This window comes from Lactuca virosa, chromosome 4, assembly GCF_052849685.1.
Source record: "Lactuca virosa cultivar CGN04683 chromosome 4, Lactuca_virosa_CGN04683_v6, whole genome shotgun sequence".
In the NCBI taxonomy this organism is placed as follows: domain Eukaryota; kingdom Viridiplantae; phylum Streptophyta; class Magnoliopsida; order Asterales; family Asteraceae; genus Lactuca; species Lactuca virosa.
In genome coordinates, this window is record NC_136429.1 from 415966049 (window position 1) to 415992902 (window position 26854).

The window sequence follows — 26854 nt, forward strand, 5'->3', positions numbered from 1 at the left end:
TAATATAATTTATAATATGATTGGTAATAAAAAAAAAAAGAAGAAGAAGAAGAAAAAACTAATTGGGTTGTTTGGTAAGTCATGGGCCTGAAGTTGCTTCCATTCGTACTTATAGTGTATATATAAATATGACCCAATATGATTTAAAAGCTATCCATGAAAGCCCAATATATATGAACGTCAGTTAAAACCCCTTATACAACCGCCAATCTCATTCTCTCTGCCGTTTCTGCCACTACTACCGACCGCCATGGCTGCTTCCGATGACTACACAGACACCATGAACTTAAAAATCGCAGAGCTAATGAAGGAAGTCCAGCTCGATTACTCTTCTACAACTACTAAAACCGTCAACGATGCCATTTCATCTATCAAAAAACGCATCAATAAAATCCCTGAAGATATACAGGTGCTTAAACCTTAACCTTAAACCCTAAACCCAAACTATTAGTTTGTGATAATTTGGTATTAATTTTTTCTGAATGTGTGAATTTGCTAGGTTAAGGCCGATTTGGCTCCGAAATTTATTAAAGATATTGGTGCAGACAAGGTCGAATTCAAGTTCAAAAGGCCTACATCGATTAATATTGGTGGAAGCTATTCGATTCAATGTATCGTGAAGCCTGATGTAAATGTTGATCTTTACATTCGGTTGCCGAAGGTAATTATATGTATTGTGCTAATACTAATTACTAAGAGCAGTCATGTGAATTTATCTGTTATAGTTCTGGAGAAAATAATGCCGTATTTATGTTTTGCAGGAGTGCTTTCATGAGAAAGACTTCTTGAATCATAGGTACCATGGCAAAAGATACCTGTATCTTTGCATAATCAAGAAATATTTGGAATCTTCTTCCATAGCTCAAAAAGTAGAATGGGCCTTCTTTCAAAATGAAGCCAGAAAACCTATTCTTGTTGTCTATCCTGGTGATTTCTCATTCTATCCTTCTGTTTCTAACTTCTCAGTCTTTTCAACACTAGTTTTGTTGATAGAAATGTTCTCTACATATTGTAGCTGTGAAGTCTACTGGAATTCCAGGGTTTTCTGTAAGGTTGATTCCAACAGCTGAATCCCTTTTTAATGTCCAAAAGTTAAACATAGAGCGCAACAATCTTCATGTTTTGAGCCAAGGTAGCGCCTTTTATCATTTAAACACATCTTAATTTATCATTTTGCGATTATTTTCACCTTATGAACTTATCTACTCTTAAGGCGATTCTGAAGCTACTCCTGTGTACAACAACAGTATATTAGAGGACATGTTTATAGAACATGGTGCAGAGTTTGTCAGCAAGGCTTTCAACGGATGGAAAGCTTTAGGAGAGGCTTTAGTTTTGCTAAAAGTATGATAAACTTTATTTAAATTCTAACTGTTTCATGCACCATATCCATGATTTTGTGAAAGAAATTTAGCTTTTTCTTTTAAATGATTTCAGGTGTGGGCCCGACAGAGAAGTTCTCTACACACTTATGACTCCTTAAATGGCTACCTTATCTCAATCTTAGTAGCATACCTTGCCTCAGAATCTGGTAAATTTCGCATTAACGAAGCAATGACAACAATTCAGATCTTTCGTATCACATTGGACTTTATGGGTATGTTTATCTCCTTATGGAAATTCAGTGATTTAGTAGATTCTAAACTTATATTGCTAAAGTTCTGATTTTGAATTTTTCAGCCACCTCTAAGTTATGGGGCACTGGGATTTTCTTCAAGCCTCAAGGAGGAGATGATATGTCAAAGGAGGTATGATAATATCAATGATAACAACACTCTCTCATCTTCTTGAGATTTTTCTTGTTTTGTTTTATGTAGAGTTTTATTTTGCTCTCACAGTTTGACTTTTTTATTTTGTAGGAAAGGAAGAGATATGTACAGTATTTTCCTGCAGTTATATGTGATTTATCAGCTCATTTCAATCTAGCGTACCGCATGACAAAGAGTGGTTTGATTGAGGTACAACTAACACCTCATTATCATTTTTTATATGCCCAAAGACAAAAGACATATACACCCCTAACGTTTTCTCTGAGTTTCAGCTTCAAGAGGAGGCTGCTTTGGCACTCAAATGTATTGATAAATGCAAAGAAGGGGGATTTGTTGAGCTATTTATGACCAAGATTGATTTTCCTGCTAAATTTGACTATTGCATGAGGTAACTCAATCATACCCTTTTCTCCATTTCTTCCAATATTTTGAAATTCTCCATTTATTCTTTCATGTATGCTCTTTTAGATTGAACTTAAAGGGGAAGGTTGAGGTTTCTACACAAGGGTTCTGTTTAGATAATGAATCATGGAGATTGTATGAGAGCAAGCTTCATTCTTTGCTTGTAGAAGGCTTAGGAGAAAGAGCAAAGTTTGTACGTGTGACCTGGCGTAATACATCATCAACACACAATATGAATGATGTATGTTATTTGACTGATTGATTTCATGTATTTGATTACACTTATAATTATAATAATGACATCATTATTATAATTTTAGGGTTTGTCAGTGCTTGATAAAGAGCCATTAATAGTTGGAATTTCTGTAAGTCTGCCAGAAGCTTTTGATGAGTATACACGTGGGCCCTTTTTTGGGAACAAAGAAGAGGTATTTGACTATTTTGTATGATGAATTTATATTGATAGTTTGATACACACAATCACAATCACATATGCTAATTGTATTATTATCTTTATTTTATATTTTTGTAGGCTTTGAAGTTCAGAAAGTTTTGGGGAGACAAAGCAGAGTTGTATCAATTTAAAAGTGGCACCAGGGAATGTGTTTGTAAGTAATTTCCTTCAAACTCTTTCAACTTTCTAACTTTTTTCTTTTTTCTTTCTGCAAATTTAATATATAAATTCCCTATTTTGATAGTGTGGAAATGCAAGGCATCAAAGAGATATCATATTATAAAATGGGTTACTGAGTATGTTCTTAATCGACACCTGTCATTGACACAAGAAAACATTACACATGCTGTTGACCAACTTGACTTTTCATTGGTTCATGATGATGGAGGTAACAATATTACAATAACATTAACACTTATCAATATTACACATACAATTTCATCATTCCAAATATTCAGATTTTCATCATGTGATACAGATTTAGCTTCAGATGGAAGTTTGAATGAAAGCTTTGGAACTTTGTCTAAACGTTTACGCCTTTTAAGTGATGTTCCTTTGTCAATCACCAGTGTGCAGCCTCTAGACTCAGGTTAATTTTGTAATTTATAATTTAATATCTGAATCTTTATCCCAAGTTTCATATTTCATATGTAGTACTATTCACAGCTTTTAGACATACATCTGTTTTTCCTCCAAGACCTCATCCTTTAGCAAATGGAACCAAAGTTGGAAATAAAATCATATCAACATGTATACCATCTCTTGAAGTTATGATTCAGGTTCTAACTTTGAGAAATTACTTTTTATTTTCTTCATATTTGAATAATCTTATGGAGTTAAATTTAATTAATTCTTTTGTGTAAAATGTAGTTGGAAGGTTCAGGAAACTGGCCAATGGATGATGTGGCAATTGAGAAAACTAAATCTGCTTTCTTGTTAAGAATTGGAGAATGGTGAGTTGAAAACTTGAAATATTATGTTTTTTTTTTAGTATGATGTGGAAAATAATTTTGATTTATGCTGTATTTATATTTTATAGTCTTGAGAAGGATTATGGAATGAAATATTGTCCATATGAAGAAGGTGTTGATGTTTTTATATCTGGATACGTTTTTCGCTTGAAGATTTTGCATGAAAGAGGCCTAGACTTGTTAAATGGACAATGTAAGAAAATGTTTTTCATTTTCATTTTGAAATTTTAATGAAAGGTTAAAAATAAGAACTTGGTAGAAACATAATGATTTGGATTTTATCTTTTAATGCAGCTGAAAGTTATCAAGTAAAGAGAGTTTCATCAATTGACAAACATCTTTTTCTTAGAAGTCAACATTCTAGCATGATTAATGGTCTTTCAGGTCGATATCCTTTATATGGACCAGTTGTTCAGTAAGTTTCTTCTTTTCCCATTAACAAGGGCAAATTCGTAAAATGTTGAAGTCTCATTTAATGATTTTAATCCTTGTTTTTTACCATGAAGATTGGCAAAAAGATGGGTTTCTGCACATTTATTTTCAGCTTCTTTCATGGAGGAAGCAATTGAGCTTGTGGTTGCATCAATTTTTCAAAACTCATTACCATTTTCAGCTCCTTGTTCACGAATTTCTGGATTCATGAGGTTTTTGAGACTTTTATCTGATCATGATTGGATGTTCACTCCTTTAATTGTTGATATAAATGAGGATATGACTCCAGATGATGAAAAAGAGATCAATGTAAGCAATCTGCAATCACTACTTTCTTATTTATTTACTATTTCTGACAGAAGTAGTTATAATTATTAATTATTTATTTTAATTTACAGGAAAAGTTTTTGTTAAGTAGAAAAGCTTATGAAGAAGGGACTGGAAGTGTAACATCTGCCATGTATTTAGCCACTGCTTATGATAAAGCATCTGAAACATGGACCACTTTGTCTCCAACTGTTTCAGTAAGTGTCTTTTCACTTTTACCTATTTGCCCTTCTTTTTTCCTCCCTACTCCTCTCATATTGAAATTGAATATTGTGAAAATTGTTTCCAAATGTAAGGGTAAAATGGTCATTTGGTCTCATTCAGATGGTTTATAGAGTATGGAAAAAAACAAATATTTCGTATCCATAAGTGGCTTTTCACTTTTACCTATTTGCCCTTCTTTTCTCCTCCTCCCACCTCCTCTCATATTAAAATTGAACATTGTGAAATTTGTTTCCGAATGTAAGGGTAAAATAGTCATTTAGTATCATTCAGATGGTTTATATAGTCTAGAAAAGTAACAAACATTTCATATCCATAAGTGGCTTTTCACTTTTACCTATCTGCCCTTCTTTTTCCTTCCGACTCCTCTTGTTTTGGAATGTAAGGGTAAAATGGTCATTTAGTCTCATTCATCTTTTTGAACTTTTGATGTGATAGGAGGTGAAAAGGTTGGGGGTTTATGCAAGAAGTAGTTCAAACTTGCTGACTAAACTAATTATGCAAGATCAGGTGGATTCTTATGGATGGGAGGTGAGTTTTGAGTTATTTACTTTTTATTTATTTATTTATTTATTTATTTATTTATTTATTTATATGTTAATGAAGATAATGAATGTTGTTTTGCAGTGTATATTTAGAACTCCATTGAACAACTATGATGCAGTGATTCTTGTACATAGAGAAAAACTGTCTTACCCTGAACGCCTTCTCTTCCCATCTGAACTTAATCATGGTATAATAATTATAAATAAATCTCTTCATTCATATGATGGAATCAGGGAATGAATGGAATGATTGATTCCATTCCTTTGAACAGGGAAGCTTGTAGCACAAGGAAAAGCAAGCAAGGCTTTTCAGCCACTTTTATTGACCAACAATAAGACAAAGGATCCTCAAGATCAGTTGTACATCAACTTTGATCCATTAATGTGTTATATCAAACACTTGGAGGCAAGTAACAAAAAAAATCTTTAAATTCATTTTTAAGATTTATTTAATAACTGATTATTTTTAATCATTGCTATTTGCAGAGTGCTTTTCCAGATAAGTTTAAGTTGTGGTATGATTCATTAGGTGGTGATGCAATTGGGCTCACTTGGGAAAAAGAGAACTCAAAGGTAAAATTAATAGTTTTTTTTGCATAAATTGGTTAAAGGGTGGATAATTACGTATTTACCCTTATGGGTTTTTCAGAAGAGGAGACGAGAAGATGATGGGGATGTAAAGAAGAGTGTGAGGGATACTTTGAAAGATGTTGGTGAAGTTGGAAAAGGATTTGTGAAGAGTGTTTATTTGCTAAAAGAACCAACAAGGTAATAAGGAGATTGGAGGAGGATACCATTATTTTATTTACCACCAAGTTAATGTTGTAGTAGTAGTGCCCCGGTTTTGAAATATTGAAGGGGAGAGTTTCACTATAATTTATTGATTATATGTAAAAAAGTATTTTGCTGTTTTATTAAATTTTACTTGAAAGAGGTTTTTGTAAGAGCACGGCAAGTAATGATTCAGAATGTTGTTGAGTAAGATTTAAAGAATATTTTCATCTAATTTCAACTATTTGTATTAATATTATGCAAAAATATAAGCAGACATGACAAACGTGTATGGGTTGAGAGGGCTTGACTATAACCCGAACTGTTTCATTATCGTGTCGTGTCAATCTGTTTATTTTTGTGTTGGGTTTCAGATTAGTTTTAGTTTTTGAAATATGTTGTGTCATGTAAGGTGTAAGGTCGAAACACTAAACATGTATATTTTTATAAGGAATATATATTTTATGGTACAATGTCTTACTAAAACGTATTTTGACAGTTATAATAGTGTAAACAATAGACAAGGAGTGGGAAAAACGGTATGTTGAGTGTTGAGAATTAAGAAGTTTTTTTTTAAAAAAAATATTTCCATTCTTTAAAATAAATACTAACCAACTACAATTTAACCCTATAAATATTATATCTTCTTTATACAACTTTCACACAACTATTTTACAATCTAAAATTCTACACAAGCACAATTGAAAAATTGGAATATTTTTCATCTCCATCTTTAGACGACGATGATATGTTTTTCAACACATTTTTCAAATGAAAACCGATACACTTCATAGTCTTGTACAAATTGTACCTGGTATCCCACACTATTTCACAACCCTTTTGGAAATACAAAACAAAGAAGCACTCGTCAATCTTCATCAGGATTTGACAGAACACATATACCAAATGCAAGGGCCAACGACAATGAAATCGACGACAACAAGGAATACATTTTTTTATTATGTAATGTAAAATTTTAATTTGTATTATCTTATTTTTTTTAATTTTAAAAATGCAAAATTACTATGATGTTTTTATGTTTAATTGATGTTATATTTTATGAAAGTCATTTTTTATCTTATATAAATGTTGTATTTAAACAATATTAATAAAATAAACTCATCTTTGACTGCTAACAATTCCAATGTTGATAATTCTAATATTCAGGCTATTATGCCTATTTTCTCTCAACCTGATCATGAACTCATAAACAAGATGAAGTCTAATATATCCCTTGTTTGACTTAAATCCAAAGATATGATGCTAACGTTCCAAATGAACAAGCCGCTCCGACTAAGGGATACTTATAGGACTCTGAGAGAAGCAAACACTTCTTTGCTTTGCAAGAATTTTGTTTTTTAGGAATTCTTCTCTAAAGTCTTATGCTTCGATATTCTGATGTGGAGTAGTGAATATTTTCTAAGTATGCAGTGTAGAAGTGAAATTAATGTGATACCGAGGTGACAACACTTTTTAATGTGGATGGGGAGCATGCATACTCAAAATCTTAGGCCGACCGATATACTCACAACAAAGTGAGTTTGTGCCCATGGTGACATACCACCACGAGTGTGCACACCATCTCTGTGCATTGTGGTCGCCATGGTTGTGATGGATTGTGGTCACCACCACATGTGACAACGCCCAATGTTTCTTTATCCTTTTATCTTATCTTTTTATTTTCTACGTCGTAATATCTAATATGTAAACCATTGTTGGTGTTGAAGAAGATGATGGTGATGGAGGCTGAGGTGATTTGTGGTTAATGACATACAATGACCTTATAATTACGGAAAATTTGTTCTCTTTTCATAGGGTGTTTTTTGATTGTTTATTTAACTTAATAGGTAGTTTTTGATAAAAATACTTATTAGCTTATGTGATGATAAAAAAATAATTTATATTGTTTGTTTAAAAAATATTCATACAAGCTTATAGTCATTTTGTTAAAAATAATTTTTTTAAAAATAAGGAGAAAGTTATTTTTTATTTTCAAAAACACTTTTCAAATTTCAAAACATTTTTTAATAAAGTCGATAAAAGAAATTTAAATTTACGATGATCAAAAGGAGTGACATTGAAATCAAATCCAACCTACGAGCTTATTACAGGTTAGCTGCCTCCCCCTGCGCCTGATGCTCAGCGATTGTGCCCAAGAACTCCCCGATTTCAACCCTCAAGATCGATTGAAGCCCCTGCGATCCTCGGCATCTGGATTTTTTTCTGCGACTGCGATTCTCGCCATCTGATTATACTTCCGATCCTTTCCTGCGAGGGTTTTTCACCGAAGATGGGGCTCCTCAGCATCATTCGGAAGATCAAGAGGAAAGAAAAAGAAATGCGCATTCTTATGGTGTATGTAATCGTTTTCTCTCCTAATACAATTATACGTTTGTTTGTGTTAGTATAATTCATCATTGAATCAACAGTGGACTTGATAATTCGGGGAAGACAACAATCGTATTGAAAATCAACGGCGAAGACACCAGTGTTATCAGCCCTACTCTTGGCTTCAACATCAAAACCATGACCTATGATAAGTATAAGCTCTCGCTCTCTGTTATACACACACACACACATTTCCTTTGATTCTGTGATTCGCTGCTATTTTGCCTGTTTTTTCTTTCCATTACTCCATATCTTCGTGTTGTTAAACGCAGAATGAACACTTACACACAAAATCTATGAACAATGTCATCTCATTCCCCCATAGTTTAATGTTATTTACAGAAGTTACAAGTACAATGATGATTGAAAATGAAAACTAATTCACCCTTTTACTTTGAAATGATTAGCAATCCGAATCATATTGTAGCTAGCAGAAACGATTTAGAGTGTTTTTCTCTCTTCTTTTAACTAACTACATGAGTTACTGATTAGTTTGATGATTAGCTTCATCACTGTAGCCATGGAACTTGGTTTATTTTATTGTATTAACTGAAAGTTAATGCTAGGTATACCCTTAACATATGGGATGTTGGAGGTCAAAAGACTATAAGATCTTACTGGAGAAACTACTTTGAGCAAACAGATGGATTGGTTTGGGTTGTAGACAGTTCGGATCTTAGAAGGCTGGATGACTGTAAATTTGAGCTGGATAATCTATTAAAGGAAGAGGTAGGTTTTTTTTTTTTTTTTTTTTTTTTTTTTTTTTTTTTTTTTTACATTCATCTTGTTGTTGCAAATTAGTTATTGCATGAATTTGGAAATGAATCAAATCTTTATGAACATGGTTCTTGAATCTTTATAGGGGCCTTAGTACTTTCACCATTTTATTGATTATGTTCATAAAAAAATAATAGTTCGGTGGCTAAATTGATAAAGTGATGAAAGTATGTTGTGTTTTTCTGTATTTTAGAAAAATGGTTCTTTTTAGACAGTTGGAAAAATTGAAGGACAAGAATTTAATCTTCTCAAACATTATTGATAATTTATATTAAGTAATTTGATTAAAGTTGGATAGAAACAATGTAATTGATATATGATTATGAGAATATGAATCTTCGCCTTATGAAAAAAGAGTGAACATACAGAATTACAGATACATCTTTTTATATCAAATATATGTATGTAACAATACACATGAATACTTAAATAAAAGTATTTAAGATATGGAAGAGAGAAATAAAAAGGGCAAATTGGTAAAATTCACGACTTATTGGGGAGAAATTTTTTGTTCCTAGTTTTTTTTTATCAAAAAGAATCACTCATTTCTTTTTTGTGATGTTGATGTAGAGGTTATCAGGAGCTTCATTACTTGTTTTTGCTAATAAGCAAGATATTCAGGGTGCTCTTTCACCCAATGAAATAGCTAAAGTAAGCCCCTGTTTTTGTTTTTATTTTTCTCATTAAGTGATGTCTGGATAAAAAAATTCTCAACTTTCTCTATTAAGAGCAAAAAGAAACACCCAAAGTTTATTGGAAGCATTAATTAAAACTTTAATTTGGGAGATTGCTAATTGTGTATAAAATCTTTAAAGGTATTGAACTTAGATGCAATGGATAAAACTCGGCATTGGAGGATTGTTGGGTGCAGTGCTTACACAGGAGAGGGATTGTTGGAGGGATTTGATTGGTTGGTTCAAGACATTGCTTCACGTATTTACGTTCTTGATTAGTGGAAAACTTTGAAATGAAATTTGGAATTTATGTGGAGTATGATTAGGGTTTTTAGCCTTGCTCAAATTGTTAAACATTAATAATCAAATCTTGTAATCATGAAATATGGAGGAATCTTGAAAGTTTATTACAAATGGTGCAACTTATGTAAAGATTATTGCAACGGCTCTTTCATGCTTCCATATTCATTTTAGTGGGAAGCATGGAAGAGCCTTTCTTCAATGTATCTTTGACTTATTTTCTTATGTTTAATGTGAACAATAAGTAGTTTATATGTTAGATTTTTTTTTAAAGTTGTTTGACTTGTTATTGATAAGCTCTTAATAAGTTTTCCAATATACCCATATACATTAGTTTTTAGTTTTATATTTAAATATCATGTCATTTTATATTTGTCATCTAATTTATCAGCTACCTTGTTTATCCTACAAAAGCTAGATATTTAGCTAAAAGTTAATTTGCTATATACATAAACTTGTACAAAAAACCATAAATGAGCACAAATCCTTGATTTTGTAAATAGGATTTTTTTTTTCACGAAAAATCATCTCATTCTTGAGCTCTCAAACTTTAACTCTTGAACTTAAAATAGATGTAAGACCTCAAATATTCTTTTATATACAAACTATTTCATAGCCAATATAAGAAGGTAAATCACAATGTCTTCAAAACAAGTATAATCACGTCTACATAAGTGTATTTTTACATTTATACCACTAGAACAAACGTGCATGAATTTGCTTTCTATAATTCTATACAACAACCCAACACAATTGGATAGAGGTACATACGTCATTTCACATTCATTTGATTTTTATAGGGCCCAATTCGGTGTTTAAAGGCTTTTTTTGTCATTTTCTATTTATTATAACTTTAGTCGCATAAAAAAAAAAAACAAAACAAAGAGGTTGTACGGTATTTGTGCATCATGTGATTGTACTATGATGCTTATAAACCTGTACGAGACTAACCGCCATCCATAACCGAACGATGCAGTTGCAGATATATATAGTACGCCACATACGGCGTCGTTGTGGAAACAACCTGACTAAGGTTATGTTCATCGTTGCTCATAATTTGAAGGAGCAACACAAAAATGGTGCACACTGCATACGATTCTCGCGAATTGCTCAATGATTGTCCGAAGAAGATCAATGCCGTCGAATACTACGGCGCAAAGCTACTCCTCGCTTGCTCCGACGGATCCCTACAAATATATGGTTCAGAATCCGCCAATCGATCTTCCTCCTCCGATCGCCTGTATCAAACGCTGGAACTCAAGAAGGAACTGTACGTGCTTGAAAGAAACGTCAATGGATTCTCGAAGAAACAGGTGTGGTCAATGGAGGTATTGGCGTCAAGAGAGCTTTTGCTGTCTCTATCGGAGTCAATTGCGATCCATAGGTTACCCAATTTGGAGCCGGTAACGGTGATTTCGAAGGCAAAAGGAGCCAGTGCATATTCATGGGAAGATCGCAGAGGGTTCTTGTGCTTCGCTAGGCAAAAAAGAGTTTGCATTTTCAGACACGATGGTGAATTTTTGTTTGATTTCCAATTGAGAGTAAGTGCAAATGTGAATTTCGGAACTATACATTTACCCTAAATCTGTTTTTTATCTCTAGGAGTGAGGGGATTCGTGGAGGTGAAAGAATTTGGTGTTCCAGATACAGTCAGATCAATGTCTTGGTGTGGGGAAAACATATGTGTGGGAGTTAGAAGAGAATACACGATACTGAATGCCACAAATGGTGCACTATACGAGATCTTCCCATGGGGGAGGATTGCTCCACCTGTAATGGTGCCTCTTCCATCGGGAGAACTTCTTCTAGGGAAGGTACTATGCATTCTCATCATTTTAAATGCCATCAAAGGATCATAATTACATCATATATGAATATGAACTAATGATCTGACATTTTTGTCAGGATAACCTTGGTGTGCTTGTAGACCAAAACGGTAAGCTCATTCAGGAAGGCAGAATTTGTTGGTCTGAGCCACCCTCAAGAGTTGTCATTCAGAAACCATATGTTATTGCACTTTTACCAAAACACATTGAGGTATCTCAACAATCTACACAACCAAATTGAATACTACTTTCTTAATTCCATCATAATCTTTAAAAATCAGTATCTACACATTCTATTCCACCTAAATATTTCAGATACGCTCTTTGAGAGTCCCTTACCCACTGATACAAACTATTGTTCTACGCAATGTACGCCATATTCAACAAGGAAATAATGGGATTATCGTTTCCTTAGAAAGATGTTTATTTGGATTGTTCCCTGTTCCTCTTGGTGCACAGGTTTGTTTCATACTAATCAAAATAGTTCTGTATGTAATCTTATGTAAGTTGTATGCTTATTTTATTACACCATTTTCTTGAAGATTCCTGGAAGTGTATGCAAATTACCGTATGTTTAATGCAGATTGTACAACTGACAGCATCTGGAAATTTTGAAGAAGCTTTAGTATTATGTAAGATGCTTCCACCAGAAGATTCAAGTCTACGAGCCTCAAAAGAGCAATCAATCCATATCAGGTAATTAAGAGTTTATAACATGAAAACTTTTGATTATGGGTAATGATGACCTGTTTTTTGTCCAATTCTACAGATATGCACACTATCTGTTTGAAAACGATAGCTATGAAGAAGCCATGTATCATTTTGCAGCATCTCAAGTGGAAATAACCTATGTGCTTTCTTTATATCCATCTATTGTTCTTCCCAAACCAGTTGACAAAAGTACTGATGTTAGTGGGGAGTCAACCTTATCAAGAGTCAACTCTGGTACAACTGAATACTATACAGACAGTTCTCCAAGTTCTCAAATCAGTCAAATGGAATCTGATGACATTCCTGCTCTTGAACCCAAGAAAATGAACCACAATACTTTAACAGCTCTCATAAAATATTTGAAAAAAAAGAGGCCCAACATTGTTGGAAAGGCGGCTGCTGAAGGCACAGAGGAAGTTGTTTCAGATGCTGTGGGCCAGACTACACGTTCCAAGAAATCAAACAAGGTAAATCAACTCTAATAACTTAACTTTTTCCACATGGGTAAAAAAAATTGAAACTTTTTTGTAATTTTGATTTCTTTTTGTGTTTTTAGGGACGAGTTAATATTCCTACTGACTCAGGTGCTAGAGAGATAGCAGCAATATGTGACACTGCACTTCTGCAAGCTTTACTTTTGACTGGTCAAATTGTTGCTGTTTTGGAATTACTCAAGGGTTTTAACTACTGTGATATGAAGATATGTGAGGAGCTGTTGCAGAAAGGAAATCATGATGTTTGTTTGTTAGGGCTTTATAAATACAACTCAATGCATCGTGAAGCTCTTAAACTTCTTCATGAATTAGTGGAGGATTCCAAATTAGATCAACCTAAAATCACTACCAAGAATAAGTTCAAACCTGAGATGATAATCGATTATCTAAAAGTAAGTTCATAATTCTCTTATTATGTCAAACACAATCTAAGACAAAGTTTTGTCTGTATTGGATAAATGATGTTTTTGATGGTTTTCATATGCAGCCTCTATGTGGGATTGATCATATGCTTGTGTTAGAATTCTCAACATTTGTTCTTGAAAGTTGTCCTACAAAAACAATTGAGCTTTTTCTATCAGGAAATATCCCTGCAGATTTGGTTAATTCTTACCTAAAACAACATGCCCCTACCTTACGTGCCACATATTTGGAACAAATGCTCTCAATGAATGAAGATGGGATCTCACCACATCTTCAAAATGAAATGGTAATTCATTTCATTTATTAACACAAAATTTAACTTTAACTCTTATGTGAATGAAGTTATGATTTTTTTTTAGGTGCAAATTTATCTTTCAGAAGTGCTTGATTGGCATGCTGACCTCACTGCTCAAAACAAGTGGGATGAAAAACTGTATATTCCACCAAGGAGAAAACTCATAACTGCATTACAGGGTATTTCAGAATATAATCCTGAAGCTTTTTTAAAAAGAATCCCACCAGATGCTTTATATGAAGAAAGGGCAATCTTATTAGGAAAAATGAATCAGCATGAACTCGCATTATCCATATACGTTCATAAGGTATTATTTTGGTTGTTTCTTTTTTACTTAATCTGGACTTAATGGTTCAAAAGGGTAAAACGGTCATTTACTCCAGACTGGTGATGTGGAATTCTGTTACGATTACAGCTTCATCTTCCTGAATCGGCCCTATCATATTGTGATCGAGTATACGAGTTGGGAGGAGCTCATCAACAATATGGAAAAGCTCAAGGAAACATATACTTAACTTTGATGCAAGTTTACATGAACCCTAGAAAAACAACAAAAAACATCGAAAAAAGAATCACGAATTTGGTAACTTCATCGAGCACTGGTAATTTAAAGAGTGCTTGGTCATCAGTTAGGGGTAAAGGAAAAGGGTTAGGTAAGAAAATTGTAGAGATAGAAAGCGCAGAAGATTCTAGAATCAAAGCAAGTAGTGGTGAATCTGGGAGAAGTGATTATGATACAGATGAACTTATTGAGGAAAGAAGCTCAACAGTTATGCTTGATGAGGTGCTGGATCTATTAAGCCAGAGGTGGGACCGGGTTCATGGAGCAAAAACTGTTAGACTCTTGCCTAAAGAGACTAAGCTACAGGTTAGGTTACACTTACATTACAATTTACACCTCTCCTTTCTCTTCTATTGCCAAAAATGGCTAAAAACTATTTTCACTGTAAACAAAATACCATTTTTAATTTTTTATATGGTTTAATATCTGAGAGGTAAGGTACTAAATATACAGGTTACCTAAATTTTAATTTTTACAATTTTGGTCAAAGTTTTAATATTTGTTATGAATTTGGTCCCAACTTTTTTACAAATGTGTACAAAACTTTTTTACAACTTTGTTTTTACATTTTTTTTTACAAAATGGTTTTTTTCTTACAAATTGGTTTCTAAACATTTGTTTTCTAAATTTTTTACGTATTCATTTTTTAAATGGTTTTTATAACTTTTTTTATAAGAATGTTTTTTTTTACAAATTCGCTTTTGTGAAAATGAATATGTGCATGCTTTTTACAACATTTTACATGTTTTTTTCACAAACTTTCATGGTTTTTTTTCACCACCTTTACATGCTTTTTACAAAAAAAAAAAAAAAAAAAAAAAAAAAAAAGGTTATATAAACAACTTTGTAAAAGAACGAATTTATAAACGAATATGTAAAGAAGGTGTTTTTACAATCTTTACATGCATAAAAGCGAATACAATTTTTTTTTACAAAACAAATTTGTAAAAAAAATCATTTAAAAACAAAGTTGGGACCCAATTTGTAACAAAAATTAAAACATGGGCCAAATTTGTAAAAAAGAAAAGTTGAGTAACATGTAAACTTGCTATAACAAGTCACCGTGACCAATTTGGAACAAGTTTCATAGTATCAGAATGTTAAAGTCTGTAAAAAGAATGGCATTTTGGACACATTGAAAATAGTCACTTAAAAAGACCAATTTATTAGGTTTAACCCTTACATAATGTGGGAAGCAAGTATTTTAATTAAATGAAAGCATATTGCTATTCCAGAGGTTGTTTCCATCTCTGGGACCACTCATGAAGAAGACGAGTGAATCATGTCGGAATTTTCAAGTCATCAAGAGTTTGAGACAATGTGAGAACCTACAGGTATATTTATATATGTTTAATTAATTAATTACCTTCTCGTGTTACATATAATGTCATCCAAATACAAAACAATTTTTACAGGTTAAAGACGATCTGTATAAGCAAAGAAAAGGAGAATTGAAGATCACGGGTGATAGTGTATGCTCCCTTTGCAATAAAAAGATTGGAACGAGTGTTTTTGCGGTGTATCCAAATGGAAATACCATTGTCCACTTTGTTTGTTTTCGAGACTCGCAGAATATGAAAGCCACCAGAAAAGGATCCTTTTTAAGGAAGCGATAAAAACATGTTTTTTTTTTCAACTCGAAATCATCGGCTAATTCAATAAGTTAAACATCCAACAGGCTAAAGGCACTGTATATATATATGGTTAATAATGTTTCTTTCATGTTCTAATCGAGCTTCAGTTTTGTCGGGGTTTTTTTTAACACATAATAAGCTTGTGAATTTGTATCTAATTTATGCAATATTTTTTATGCATTTTTTTAATTGTTGCAACAAGATGGTTTATTTTAGGACCAAAATGTGTAATACGTGTAAACTATGTTAAATGGTTGGAACCTGGTGGAAAAGTATTTTTTTTTTTTTACAAATCGGTTTGACAAGTTTACCATTATTGTATAATTGATAAAAAAAAATGGAAAAATTACTCGATAGATAAGACTATGGTGGTGCTTATTCATTTGCCCTTTCAATTAGATTTATATATGGCAAACATCTTTTTAAGTTTGGTTTTTCATTTCCAGTGAATAGAAGCCTATTGGTTGAGGTGTGAAATTCCACACAAGAGGTCTATGGTTCAAACGATGTAACACCCAAATATTACTAATTTTCCGTGAGTGACCTTTCATGTGGGCCTTGAGGAGGGGGTGAGGAACGCTGCTCAGCTGGTACGATTTACCATTTTTTAGATATTCACAAGGGGACAATTTAGGTCATTTGTTATTGGATTATATACATGGATGGAGCATAAATAATATTATGAGCATGCTCGTCGATAACGCAATTTCAAAAGATAAGATGAAAAAATTGTCTAAATATTATGACGGTAGAAATCATTTTCACATAGGGTGCATGACCCATATCTTAAATATTATTGTCAAAGATGGTCTAAAAGGAAAAAACTACTATATGGAATATGTCCAAAAAATTGTCAATATATAAGACAATCCATCCACAGAATTACAAAGTTTAAGAAATGTATGAAAGAATGTGGAGTAAACTCGAACAAGTTCTTTTGTAGTGATTATCCTATGAGATGGAACTCCACTTACGATGAAGACAATCTTGGAGTTAAGAGAGATGTTTGTCGAATGTGAAGTTCTAAGGTATTAAATTTTGATTTTTTTTATTTATAAAAAATTTCAAGTTATATTTTTTATGATTTTCGAATATATTTTATATTTACCAATAACTTTTTTTTTAGATATTTCATATACAAGGGCTTTAGGTAGAGTTTCGGAACATTCAAATTTTGGTGTCGTAAAGAACATATTGGAGAATTCAAGACAAAAACAAAAATTGTATTGACATCGTCAAAACCTTTGGTCCATCTATTTTGGGAAAACTACAATAAAGTCCCTACATATTGACTTCATAATCGATTTAGTCCCTATATTTTTTTTATTCAATTAAGTCCCAAAAACCGATAATCGTATTCAATTTGACCCTTTACCGGGTCAACAGGTCATCCAACTTTCAAAAATTACATTTTTGCCCAGATTTCAAAATTTATTACAAATTTGGTCCAAAATTTACACTTTTGACTCGGATTTTAATTTTTTTTTACAAATTTAGTCCAAATTTTAGAATTTTGTTATGAATTCATCCTAACTTTAGTTTTTTTTACAACTTTTTTCTTCAAAAAAAAAATCGAATGTTTTTTCTTTATAAAATCATATCTATACAAAAAAAACATATTTTCACATAAAAAAATTTATATTTACTTTATTAAACCTTTTTTTTTTGTATACGAAATACCTATTTATAAATTTAGATATTTATTAAGTACATAAATATATACAAATCCGTTTTTATAAAAAAAATGTATACATACATGTATTTTACAAACACCTATTTTATATATAAATATGTTTGAATACAAATGCATTTATTATAAAATAGGTGTTTATAATATTAATATATATATATATATATATATATATATATATATATATATATATATATATATATATATATATACACACACACACTAGTAGCGTATCCGCGCGTTGCGGCGACGACGATTAGTTTCCGAACGAAAGTTAGTGTCATTCGGCGCTCTTCAAATTGTTTCCTTTCGATTTGTTTCATTTCGACGATTTGTTCATTCCATCGATACCTAGACGATTTGTTTCATTCCGACGATTTGAACAAATAGACGATCATAAATCTCACAAAAAGTAAATTGTGGCTTGGAATACAAAATCGATTACCAATATTGAAATAAAAAATCGAGTGCATACATTCAGAAGATAAAATAAAAGAAAATCCTAACTTTAACCGTTGCTAATAATAAAGAAACAACGATAGATCATGGTGTAGCGGTCTGATGTAGCAGATGTTGTAGGCACGACATTTACGTTGGTGGTGGTTATCTTCTATAATAAAGGTGGAGATGATTGTCAGGAGTAGGATGGAATTGAGATTAAAAGAAAATCCTAACTTGTGAAAATATGTTTTTTTTGTATAAATATGATTTTATAAAGAAAAACATTCGAATTTTTTTTAAGAAAAAAGATGTAAAAAAACTGAAGTTTGGATGAATTCATAAAAAAATTCTAAAATTTGGGCGAAAAAGGTATATTTTGGACCAAATTTGTAAAAAAAAATAAAATCTGCGTCAAAAGTGTAAAATTTGGACCAAATTTGTAATAAATTTTGAAATCTGGGCCAAAAATATAATTTTTGAAAGTTGGATGTCCTGTTGACCCGGTAAAGGGTTAAATTGAATGCGATTACTGGTTTTTTGGATTTAATTGAATAAAAAAAATATATAGGGACTAAATCGATTATGAGGCCAATATGTAGGGACTTATTGCAGTTTTCCCATCTATTTTCCAGAGAAGTTTTAGATGTCGACAAACATCTAAGAGACAGTTCAGCAAAACCGGACTTTTGTTACATGTATCTGGTAATATAGTTGGAGTATGACAAGCATTACGGTACATTTAACATACCAAACGATTACATGTACTTAACAGTGTTATTGGATCCATAAATGAAATCATCATTTATGGTACATGCCTAATGAAGATGATTTGGATGGTTGGAATGAAGATGAAGCATTTATTTATAACATACAAAGAAAAGTTTAAATATCATGTATCATATCAAGAAGAAAAACATGAATAAATAGTGGCTTGTGATGATGATAACTAGTGTAACGTCTAGGGGTGTTCAAAAATATCCGTATCCGAAATTCCGATCCAAAATTCCGAAATTCTGAATCCGAATTATCCGAAAAATCGGATATCCGATTTTTCGGAATCGGAATTGGATAGTGTTTTTAAGATTTTTCGGATAATTCGGATATCCGATATCCGAAAATTTTGATTTTTAATTTATACATTATTTGTTATTTTAATCACATGTGTCTTATAAAATAAATGTTAGTAACTAAAACATATTCATAATACCATTAATTAAATACATATATTACTTCATATGCCTTTCTAATTTAAAAATATGTCTTTCTAGTATAAAAACTTTCAAATTTGAACAAAATTTCAAATTTTCGGATATCCGTTTTGGTATCCGAATCCGTATCCGAAATTTCGGATACGGAATCGGATACCAAAAATCAACTATCCGAAATTTCGGATATCCGAATTTTCGGATATTCGGTTATGAACACCCTAGTAACGTCCCAAAATGTTAAGTAAAATTTCATTTTTAATAAGATAAAAACCATCCATATCATTCCATCACAAAATAACCAGAGTATAAAATGTATTCTCAAAACATCAAAGTAAACATAAAATAGATAGTGCAGAATCTCCGGTGGATACAATACAATCACGTCGGAATCTTCCCTTTGCTACCAAGGGTACCTAAAACATTTAAACTTGAAAACGTAAGCACAAAGTTTAGTGAGTTCCCCAAAATACCACATACTATTCATGTACAACCTATTTCAGCCTACGGGCACAACCCTAAGGTCTATTTCAACCAACAGCCTATTTCAGCCATGTGAATGTTACGATCCAACCATAATCTTACAGTCACTTCCGTTGCTACAACCCCACTGTGCAGTCTTTTCTGTCATGATCCAACCATGGTCTTCCATGCAAGCCACAAAGACATACAACATACAATGACACCTAGTGTCCTACGTAGTATAGTGAGAATACTTACCTCTCTACGAAGCAGACTACACCAGGGTTCGTAAAATTGCAAGGCTGGTGCTACACACCACCTAATAAACACAAAAGGCCAAACCTTAGTCTACATCTACAACTACTCATTTAACTAGAACTCAACGGTCAACAGTCAGCCACCACGTAGTGGCCAAATACTAATCACGTCGTGGCAGCTACACGACAAAATAGTCGTGTAAGAAACCCTCCACCACGTCGTGGCGAGCATAATGCCACATCGTGGGAACTGGCCAAAATAGCTTAATGGATTAAGCCCTTAATCCGTTAAGCGCAACACGCATACTTTCCAGAAAGCTTCTTTGTACTAATAAGCTTCATAAAAATCCTTGGTTTATGGACATGCATGTCCAGTGCATATCATGTACTCAAACTAGATCAAAATGAGGGAAATGGGGGTAAAAACCCATGCATGGCAACAAATAAACAAAGAAGTCCAAATATGAACCATATAATGAACTTGGGACTTCATTGATTCATAAAGTTGCAAACTTTATCAAGATGTACCACTAAAATCTTCCCAACATCAAGAACTAGACTCAAAGCCAAGATCTATAAGGAAAAAACAAAAAGGTGATGATTTGAGGGACTTATAAAGGTTCAGAATATACACAAAAGGTTGGAGATGAGCTAGCTTGGTGGTTCAATGCTCTTTAAGACCTTCCTTCTCCTTCAAAAGCCACAAATCACCAAAATGAACACCGAGAGATCACAAAAGGCTAAGGCTTTTTTTTTTTGGGGGGGGGGGGGGTCTTCTAGAGAAATGGGGGCTGACGGTTGATGAAACACTAGCCCTCATATCCTTTATATAGGGACCAAAGCCCGAAACTTAGGGTCTTGTGCCGACGGTGGCGCCATGCCGTGGTCATTAAATCACCACGTCGTAGTGAGGTGGCACCACCAGACCGTAAAAGTTTAGTAGGTTTTTTTTCTTTTAGTTTAATATTTATTTTTACATGTGAAATTTTATTCGGTTTAACTGGTAAACCGAACCGAATAAACCGAAACCAAATTAACCAAAACCGATTAAACCAAACATTATTTGGTTTGGTTATGGTTAGTTTTAAGATGTAAAAAAAATTGATTAAACCGAAAATCAAATAACACCCGATTGATAACGACATTATGAGTGATTTCCTATACGTTGAAGGAACCAATTTGGTTTCATTGGTGTCACAACTCGAAATTTTAAACCTAGCAAAGTCTAAACCCTAATCTAGCTCAAGTGAATCTACATTGCACTCCTTGTTGCATTATAGCCTCTATAACCATTATGGCTTATTTATAAATTAGTAACTAAGCATGGTTTGAAACTTAAGTAATTTATGTTAGTATAAGCTAATATAAATCAAAGGATAAAGGGTTAAAACATAAGTATACTCCATAAATAGGAGAATTCGGTCGATACTTCAAAGAAATAAAGAGAATTCGGTCATGGAAATGAGTTAAAACATGAAATCGTTTTTGGGAATCTTCTCCCTATGGTGTTTTCGGCCACAACATTCAACAAAGAGAGAATTCGGTCTTGGCATGACCGAATTCTCCACAAAATGGCCCATTAAGGACCGAACACACAAGGGCCCAAACCCATTAAGACCGATTTCCCATCTCTCTCTCTCTCTCTCTCTCTATATATATATATATATATATATATATATATATATATATATATATATATATATATATGCTTAGGTTATTCTATTCAAACTAAGTATTGTGTTATTGTATGCATAATTGTAGGCCAATCATTTTACTTAATTTTGGAAAGTGAATAATACATATTATTAAATTAAATATAATTAAAAAATACCATCTAATTTCATTCTAAGGATATTTTAGTCAATTAACATAAATTTAAAAAAGGAAAATTGCATATTTTAAGGAAAATAGATTCTATTAATTTTAAAAATCTGATTGTATGTATGATAATTCTCCTAATTCGAAAATTATGACGGAATATTTTTATCAATATATTGAAAAATAACAAATATAATTAAACCATACAAGAATACACATTCTGACATAATATATATTTTGATTTAATGAACTTCTTGAAGAATAACAAAATTTTGGATACAAGTTAAAAAAATTCATTACATTCTTAGAAAAGAAAAAAATATATATACTATTTTATGAGAATGTTACACTTATTAATAACCAAAAAACACAATATATAAATCATTCTACCAGAATATACTATTACATTTATTTTTTTCATTATATTGTATACTATTCTGGTAGAATAATCCATTCTTTTTGGAAGATCGGTGGTCATTGTTCATCTTCATTCCATACAATGTTCATCTTCAAGATTCTATTCTGTCAGAATCAGAATTCAAGATTCCATTCCAGTAGAATGTTGTAAGTTTCATATGTACCATGTTTTGCTTTGATATCTCTCGTTTCGTACCTACAAAAATAATGGTATTCAACACTTGATCATTATAAACCAACAATATAAGATAAAATTCAAGCATAAAGAAGCAAACCAAAATAAAGTCACGCAAAACCCATTAAAGAGAAATAAAATTTAAACAAAACCATGATGAAAATTGTTTAAAATGGCAAAAAAAAAAAGGAAGACAAAAATACCAAATCTACGCCTAGATAAGGAGAGGTCTTGGTCTGGTCAACACTTTGTTTTCTCAACAGCATGAACATCATCGAGTAATTCAAGATTCTTCCATCATTCCATGGGATTGTCAAAAAAGGACCTTCAGAAATGACTGCTAACAATGGATTATGAATTCCTAATATAAAACAATATAACAAATGTAAATTAATTTTCAATTTTTTTTAAAAAAAGTGAAGGAAGAGAGTTGTTCACTTTGTTGCACCCCCAAATTGACATAATTGTATGAAGCGAACCATGTAGTTGATGTTGTTCATCATGAAAAGGTGCCCTAGGGCTTCGTCTTTGTACAATTTTGACTTTTCCTCGAGGTTGCATTCTAGAATCGACATTAATGATCGGAAATGTAAAGCCATTGGAGATGAAGATGTGTTAATGTTCGAATCGTCTTCGTGTCCAGGGCTTGTTTCAGGTGAAGACGATGAATCTAGATTGTCTCCGACACGGTGGTCACGCATGCACGCGTTTAATTCATCGCTGAAATCAGTTAGGGTTTTGATGTAATTCATAACGTAACGAGCGAGATGGTGGTTTCCACCGCTGGGGAAGGCGGTGTTTGACGTATTCGCCACCACCAAGGACCCCGACTTCTTCACTTCTGTTACTGATCGATTACCACCACCAAGACCACCTTTGTTCGATGATTGATCGCTCGATTCTTCCCTCTCCCGATCTATGAAGAAGACGATGAAGGGCAACCCCACAAAGGGTCGTTGGTGTCGACCGGAGTGTCGCTGCGCTGGAGGATTTCGAGCTCGACGAGACCGAGAGAACTGTACTGCGTTTAAATCTCGTTTCCATCGATTGCTCAATTTAGGGTTTTTCAGAATCGGTTTTTAGATAAAGAGGGGAACGAGATTCAATAAAAGTCAATACCATGATTATAGAGATTATTTTTGGAAGTTATTAAACAAATTACTAAATTACCCTTATTTATTTATTTAATTATTTAATTTTTTATTTAATTTTGATTGACCCACATTTATGCATACAATAACATAATAATTACTTTAAACACCTGAACCTAGCTATATATATATATATATATATATATATATATATATATATATATATATATATATATATACATATATGTTTAACGGATTTCCCAATTCATTTCTCACTTTTGCCACCGAACTCTTGCCAAATTTTCTCTCAAAAGTCATAAGAATTTTGCCCAGAATCTTCAAATCTTCAACCGAATTCCTCATGAACATTCATCCCATCTTCAAATATTCATAATATTATTCAAATCTCCAAGCACTCCTCAAGAACATCCTTCAAAAACTCATATTTTCCCAAGGATACACCGAAAACCCTATATCCCCACCGAAAACCCATTTTTCGCACCGAGTTCACACTTCAACAATTCCAATAATTCCAAATTAATTTTGTAAGTATTGTTTATATAATTAATTATTTAACCCATTATTTAAATTAATTTATTATTAATTTAAATACGATGACGAATACAATTATTTTTAGGGTAGCGTTATTAGCGCGTACGCTTACTCGGGGATCGTCTCTACAACTCGCTACTTCCAGTTAACGCACATTTAAGGTAAGTTCATATCCCTACATTTTCACTATTTTTAAACGTTTTTAGGGGGGGGGGGGAATACAAGTAAAACACAAAGAAATTTTGTGTTAATATTCAAAGGATTTCAAACACTTTCAAAGTACATCAAGTCGTTTCAACTGATTCAAATTATTTTAAAAAGTGTTCAAACTACTTCAAATGTTTTATACTTTTATTTCAAAGTACATGTTTATATGTATATGTCTTATACATATATGAATGCAATTTTATTTAAATAAATCTTTAACCCTTTTGTAACATGTCGAGCAAAAGGGTACCTTTCTCATCGTTTTATTGGGTTATACAAACTGTTTAGTTACAAGGACTTTCAATGCATACAGAAATCACAGAACATACATTTAAACTATAATAGGTATAGTTTATGGAATACTACTCTAGTTCACTACTACAAGGATACACTATTAAAATAATTATTTTGTATTACAAAGTACATCACTACAGGATAATACAAACGATTACTAACACAAGAGAACACTATAACACTACGTGTATACTAGTTAATATAGGATTGTGAGACACTACTTCATTGTACCCCCAGGGTACAGGTTCAAGTCCTATAAATTATAACCAGAGTCTCCCGGACGGAGAGCGTGAGATTTGTGTATAGATCTATACGGGACTGACAATCCCACACCAAAGCTGCTTGCAACAGCTAGGTCGGCAGACCTGAGGTGACAAATGTCATAAAATACTGACGCCTGAAGAACATCGTAGATGCCACTAGGTCATATTAGCATGGTTATATGAAACTCACAATAGTATCAACTAAATGATGCTTACGGGATTAACAGTACTTCACGAGTTTTATCTAATAATAAGACTATACAGTTTTACAAGTAACAAGAGCATACAAAACAAGAGGGACCTATAATGTTAACACTATGAGTTCTTGGTTTATGTGTCAAAGGTTATTTATAATTATAGTGCCTGATAGGTAATAGGATGTGTGGTTTCTACTTTATTTCCTGTTCCTTGTTTAGTTGTGGGCTTAGAACAGATTCACACAATTTATTACTTATTCGATCTTGGTTATATATGACCTGTATAAACTAAGAAAATATAAGGGGTAACAGGTATGGGTCAGGTCGCTATATACAAGTACAGTACACTATTTTCTAATATAAAACATACATTCTTTAGAGAACATACAATAGAGTACATGCATACAAAAAGGGTCGCACTACAAATACAGTCACATTACATTACTTTTCTAAGTATGAGTCAAAGGAACTTACAAGTCGTTACATCAAAAAATATAGGATTTTCTGGGAGAACATACTTACATTTCTAAAAGGGTCATTACAGTTAACTTTGTAAGTACCTAGTGAATACGTCCGGGTTATATACAATGAGGATCCGACAAACAATGGGATGTATGCCTTCCGCCCCATTTCCTGTTCCTTGTTTGGTTGTGGGCTTGGGGCAGAACCATACAATCGATTGTTTGTTCGGTCTGGATTGTATATAACTTGTATACACTAAGTACTCGTAGAAGGAATTAGTATGAGTCATTTTTCATATCATCCATCCTATCAGGAGATATAGGATTTCCTGGAGAAACACATCATGTTTTACAAAGAACAAAGGACATGTTTTCTAAAACAAAACGCTTATGAACTCACCAACTTTAATGTTGACACTTTCAAAACCACTTGTATTCTCAGGGCACTAGTAGACAGGTACTCGCGCAAGTTCTAGAAGACGGAGCATAGTAGCTTTAAGTCTTTATTTTGCTATTTACTTTTGGAGTCAATCGTATGTGATTCAAATACAATGTAAACACTATATTATTAATACAATGGTTGTTGTTGCTTTGATTACTATTATTCAATTGTTGTGATACTATACATGACGTCCTCTACCCCCGAACGTTTCCGCCGTCTCGGTTTGGGGGTGTGACAAATGGATACCGAGTTAAAAATGTATTTGAATGAACTAAAAGTGTCTAATACTAAAGAGTTTGACATCCTTTACTGGTGAAAACAAAACTTGTTACGTTTCTCTATTGTTGCTCGGATGACTAAATGGTAATTTTGAATACTTTTTTTAGTATTCTCGAGTTTATTTATAAAGTAATCGGCCTATAATTTTTAATCGTTATGTTGTTAGATATTTTGGACATATACGTTTTGACCATGGCACTCGAGTCCGCATTTAACACTTGAGGTTATATATTATATGATTATCGAACTTAATTGAGAACACCGATAGTGGAGGCATTGTTTCTTTTTGGTTTATCTATTGAAAGGTACTTAGTGCTACAAAACTTGTAATGTACCGCTTACACCTTAGGATTTTTTTTATGCTTTTGATCCTTGTATTCCATGTTTATGGAATTGTATCAACAACTTAAAGGCTTGTACAATATGAAAATCAGGTTTCGAGGGATGGTACCCAATAGGGATGAGCAATTGACCCGGACATACTAGACCGAACTGGACCAATTTTCATTAAGAGGGCCGGTTTTCGGTTCTTAAATTTAGGAGTGAGCAAAAAACGAACCACAAACCGAAAAACCGTATAAAAACCAAAAAAATGAAACTGAACATAAAATCGATGGTTTGGTTTC

At 32.7% G+C, this 26854-nt stretch overlaps 3 protein-coding genes across 3 annotated transcripts; all 3 read left to right on the forward strand.

Moving 5' to 3' along the window:
- Nucleotides 1–204: 204 nt before the first annotated feature.
- Nucleotides 205–6128, forward strand: LOC145108929 (nucleolar protein). The gene is made up of 25 exons (XM_079046011.1): nucleotides 205–409; nucleotides 500–661; nucleotides 762–927; nucleotides 1016–1132; nucleotides 1214–1344; nucleotides 1438–1597; nucleotides 1681–1748; nucleotides 1860–1958; nucleotides 2042–2157; nucleotides 2238–2412; nucleotides 2492–2599; nucleotides 2704–2779; nucleotides 2870–3013; nucleotides 3104–3214; nucleotides 3292–3404; nucleotides 3496–3578; nucleotides 3665–3789; nucleotides 3891–4011; nucleotides 4103–4337; nucleotides 4427–4552; nucleotides 5016–5108; nucleotides 5205–5310; nucleotides 5395–5528; nucleotides 5609–5695; nucleotides 5772–6128. Exons 1-25 carry the CDS (start codon nucleotides 251–253, stop codon nucleotides 5892–5894), a joined length of 3138 nt encoding a protein of 1045 aa, XP_078902137.1. The 5' UTR covers nucleotides 205–250; the 3' UTR covers nucleotides 5895–6128.
- Nucleotides 6129–7956: 1828 nt separating this feature from the next.
- On the forward strand, nucleotides 7957–10257 carry TTN5 (ADP-ribosylation factor family protein). Its single transcript, XM_079046012.1, has 5 exons — nucleotides 7957–8248; nucleotides 8323–8433; nucleotides 8848–9010; nucleotides 9629–9709; nucleotides 9874–10257. The coding sequence occupies exons 1-5, from the start codon at nucleotides 8184–8186 to the stop codon at nucleotides 10009–10011; spliced, it is 558 nt and encodes a 185-aa protein (XP_078902138.1). The 5' UTR covers nucleotides 7957–8183; the 3' UTR covers nucleotides 10012–10257.
- An 850-nt stretch (nucleotides 10258–11107) lies between these two features.
- LOC145108931 (vacuolar sorting protein 39-like) lies at nucleotides 11108–16089 on the forward strand. Its single transcript, XM_079046013.1, has 12 exons — nucleotides 11108–11544; nucleotides 11635–11846; nucleotides 11938–12069; nucleotides 12174–12317; nucleotides 12442–12554; nucleotides 12628–13036; nucleotides 13126–13455; nucleotides 13551–13772; nucleotides 13846–14088; nucleotides 14197–14649; nucleotides 15579–15677; nucleotides 15759–16089. Exons 1-12 carry the CDS (start codon nucleotides 11109–11111, stop codon nucleotides 15957–15959), a joined length of 2994 nt encoding a protein of 997 aa, XP_078902139.1. The 5' UTR covers nucleotide 11108; the 3' UTR covers nucleotides 15960–16089.
- Nucleotides 16090–26854: the final 10765 nt, after the last annotated feature.